Genomic DNA, 3111 nt, shown 5'->3' with positions numbered 1-3111 from the left:
AAAAACAGCCTGAAGGCTGACGCCAAATGGAAAACAGACGGCCGGTTCCACTATACGCCTCCTCCGTAGAAGATCGTTCGAGAAAAGGTTAAAAGCAACAATCGATGTTTAGAAAAAGGGTGTATCTAGAACTCAGTCAATTGAGACTGAACGAAGTCTCGGTCAAGTGACGTCAGCGTGGTTTCTTTGCTATAAGCGGCATGATTGGATGCTACAAGCGGCGACAAAAAAATGTTGCGAAGGTATTGCAAGCAACAATAAAAATGCTGCAACTGTTCTAACTGAAATGCTACAACCGTCATTGAAGGATGTTGCAACCGGTGAGATGACGTGCTACAACCAATGAAGGACGTGCTACAACCAATGAAGGACAAAATGCTATAACCAGCAAGACAGATGTTGCAACCGATAGAAAGAAAATGTTGCAAACGATTGCATAAAATACTGCATGGTCGACTGAGACTCGTTAGATCTCAGTCAACCGATTTTTAGTAGACCGGTTAAAGAAACGGAAATGTTAACGCCCACACGTGTGGGCGTTAGCCAACTTGCCCACACGCCTCCATCACCATCCAGCGCCTTTTGCACGAATCTTGGCATAAAAAGGCTGATTTTGTGTGCCACGTAGGACAACTTGTGTGTGTGGCATGTGGGGGAGTTCGCTCACACGCCTGTTTTCTCTCCGCGGCCAACGTTCGTCAGTCGGGGCGTGCGATGGAACTGTTGTCGCGCCCGCACGCCACGCACCACTCCTGTTCCCCATCTCCCACGACTGCCATTCTCCCACCCTCCCACACCCAAGCTGTCATTTGCCATGTTTTTGAAGGGTACATGGCAACTGCCTTATTTGTGATTGTAAGCATATGGCAACTCTCTTTTTACCCGAACATGTTATTGTTGCCATGTCTGTTTTGTAGCGTTACATGGCAACTGTCTAGTGTTAGTAGGTGGCAACTCCTAAAGATACCACCGTCACCCACATGCCCGTCTCCTCTCCCACACACCAAAAGCCATCAGTTGCCATGTGTTTTGCAGGATACATGGCAACTCTCTTTTTACCCGCAACATGTTTTTGCCATGTTTTTTAGTGCTACATGGCAACTGTCCAGTGTTAGTAGGTGGCAACTCTTAAAGTTTTCCAAATCATGATAACTGTAGTTGTCCAACATGGCAACAGCTGTAGTTGCCCAAAAATGGCATCCGGCACTTGACCTAAGATGGCAACTGCAGTTGAGCAACCATGGCAACTGTAGTTGTCCGATATGACAACTGTAGTTCAGCAACATGGCAACTACAGTTCAGCAACATGGCAACTGAAGAGGTTCCGGACCATGGCAATCGTGACGGGACGCGTGGTTACTGACACGCGGGGCGTGTGGCTCGCAGGCGGGGAGGGGCGACGGCCGAGACGGGTCGTGCGGGCCGCGTGCTCGCTCGCCCGAACGTGCTCGTGCGGGGCGATCGCGCTGCACCGGACGTGCGGGCTGTGGCTGCGCGCGCCCGGACGCGGTCGTGTGGGCGGGGTCGTCTCCGTGCCACACAGGGCGTGCGGCACAATCACCCGATACTCCACACGTGTGACAATTATCGGGACCCTAAAGAAATTGAGCGAAGAATGAAAGATGCGCCTCCGGTGGGAGAGCCGCCAAATATCCGCGTCATGCGTCGGACGCAATAACCGTGCGCCGCGGCGGGACCTCATCCTCGAGCGAGGCAAGCGCGTGGCCCTCGACGACGTGACCCGACCCCCCATAGTCAAAGGCAATAATTCCATTCCCAATTCCCTACTCGCCATCGCCATTGGCGGCCTCGAGCAACTCTTGTCAAACTTCTCCACCCCGCATTGAAAACTCCCTATCGCCTGTCGCCCGCTAGCTCTGCTTCATCCCATGTCGAGGCTTGCCCATAGGCCTTCTCGCTCGGCGCAAAGTTTATAATCCCGGCGCGAGATCGAGATAGAGGGAGAGAGGGAGGGGTGCATCGTGCATGGTTTAATTTGTGGCGCGACTGCGGGAGCGCGAGCGCGTTAAATATGGGCATCCTGGATCACTCGGAGGAGGAGGAGGAGGAGGAGGGGAGCCACTACGGCAGCGGAGGCAAGAGGTGTGGCGCGCGGCGGCAGAAGCCGAGGTCGAAGAGCCACCACCAGCTGCTGCTCATGGACAGCGTCGGCGGCGGTAAGGCCGGCGCGGACGGGGAGTGCGCGTCGGAGGAGGAGGAGATCGTGCCGCTGCCGGATTACGAGCGGCTGTCCCAGTCCGCGCGCCTCCCGGACGACGACCCAGCCGGCGCCGAGGACCCGCCTCCTCCGTCCAAGCGGAGCGCGTCCCTGACGCCCCCGCCGCGGGAGCAGCAGCAGCAGAAGCCGGCGGCGTGGAGGCTGCTCCAGTACGTGCGGTCGATGCACAGGTCTTCGGCAGGGGCCGTGGTCGCCGGCGGGTACTGCGGCGGCTCGTCGGACGGCGACTCCAAGAGCTCCGACGGCGAGAAGGAGGGGGGAGACGTCGGCGGCGACGGCCCTGAGGAGGGGAGGAAGGACAAGCAGCGGCAGCAGCAGAAGAAGAAGCGGTCGTCGTGGCTGCCGGACCCCGACCGCCGGTGGCCGGTGCAGGGGTTCTACTAGGGGTCTTCGCCGTGTGTCGTGGACTTGTCGTCGCGTTTAATTCTCTTTGTTGATCGTACTGTGTTTACGTGTACGTCGAAGCTGGTACCCATGACGTGTCACCTACTCTGGGCCTTCGCCGATCTTGTTCGGGTTTGTTTCCTTTCCCTTTCCTTGTGGTTTCGATGTCGATGACGAGGAGCAGGAAAAAGACTACTACGACCACTGGAGAATTGGCTTTCCTTCTGAGTTGTGACACTTGTGTTTCGCAATAATATTGCAGTATGAGTGTGACTTAAGTACTAGCAACAACACACAGTGGGAACACACCATACAATTGAGACAATGAGTTGAAACACGTGATGCAGATTGAAAGCACGCCATCAACCACATTGTTATCAATCGCATCATGTTCTTTTCTGAGCACCAAATTTCAAGGGCTCTCTTTGGCACTAGAACGATCCTGTTAACTTTACCTATATACAGCTTCAGTCCGATTGCACGATTGC

The 3111-nt window shown here is 55.1% G+C and overlaps 1 protein-coding gene across 1 annotated transcript; it reads left to right on the top strand.

Moving 5' to 3' along the window:
- Positions 1-1776: 1776 nt before the first annotated feature.
- On the top strand, positions 1777-2901 carry LOC119294883 (heterogeneous nuclear ribonucleoprotein U-like protein 2). The gene has a single exon (XM_037573160.1). The coding sequence runs from the start codon at positions 2033-2035 to the stop codon at positions 2621-2623; it is 591 nt and encodes a 196-aa protein (XP_037429057.1). The 5' UTR covers positions 1777-2032; the 3' UTR covers positions 2624-2901.
- Positions 2902-3111: the final 210 nt, after the last annotated feature.

Source organism: Triticum dicoccoides, chromosome 4B (genome assembly GCF_002162155.2).
Source record: "Triticum dicoccoides isolate Atlit2015 ecotype Zavitan chromosome 4B, WEW_v2.0, whole genome shotgun sequence".
Taxonomy (NCBI): Eukaryota; Viridiplantae; Streptophyta; class Magnoliopsida; order Poales; family Poaceae; genus Triticum; species Triticum dicoccoides.
Note: the sequence above shows the minus strand (reverse complement) of the source record. Positions and strands in the feature narration are given on the sequence as shown.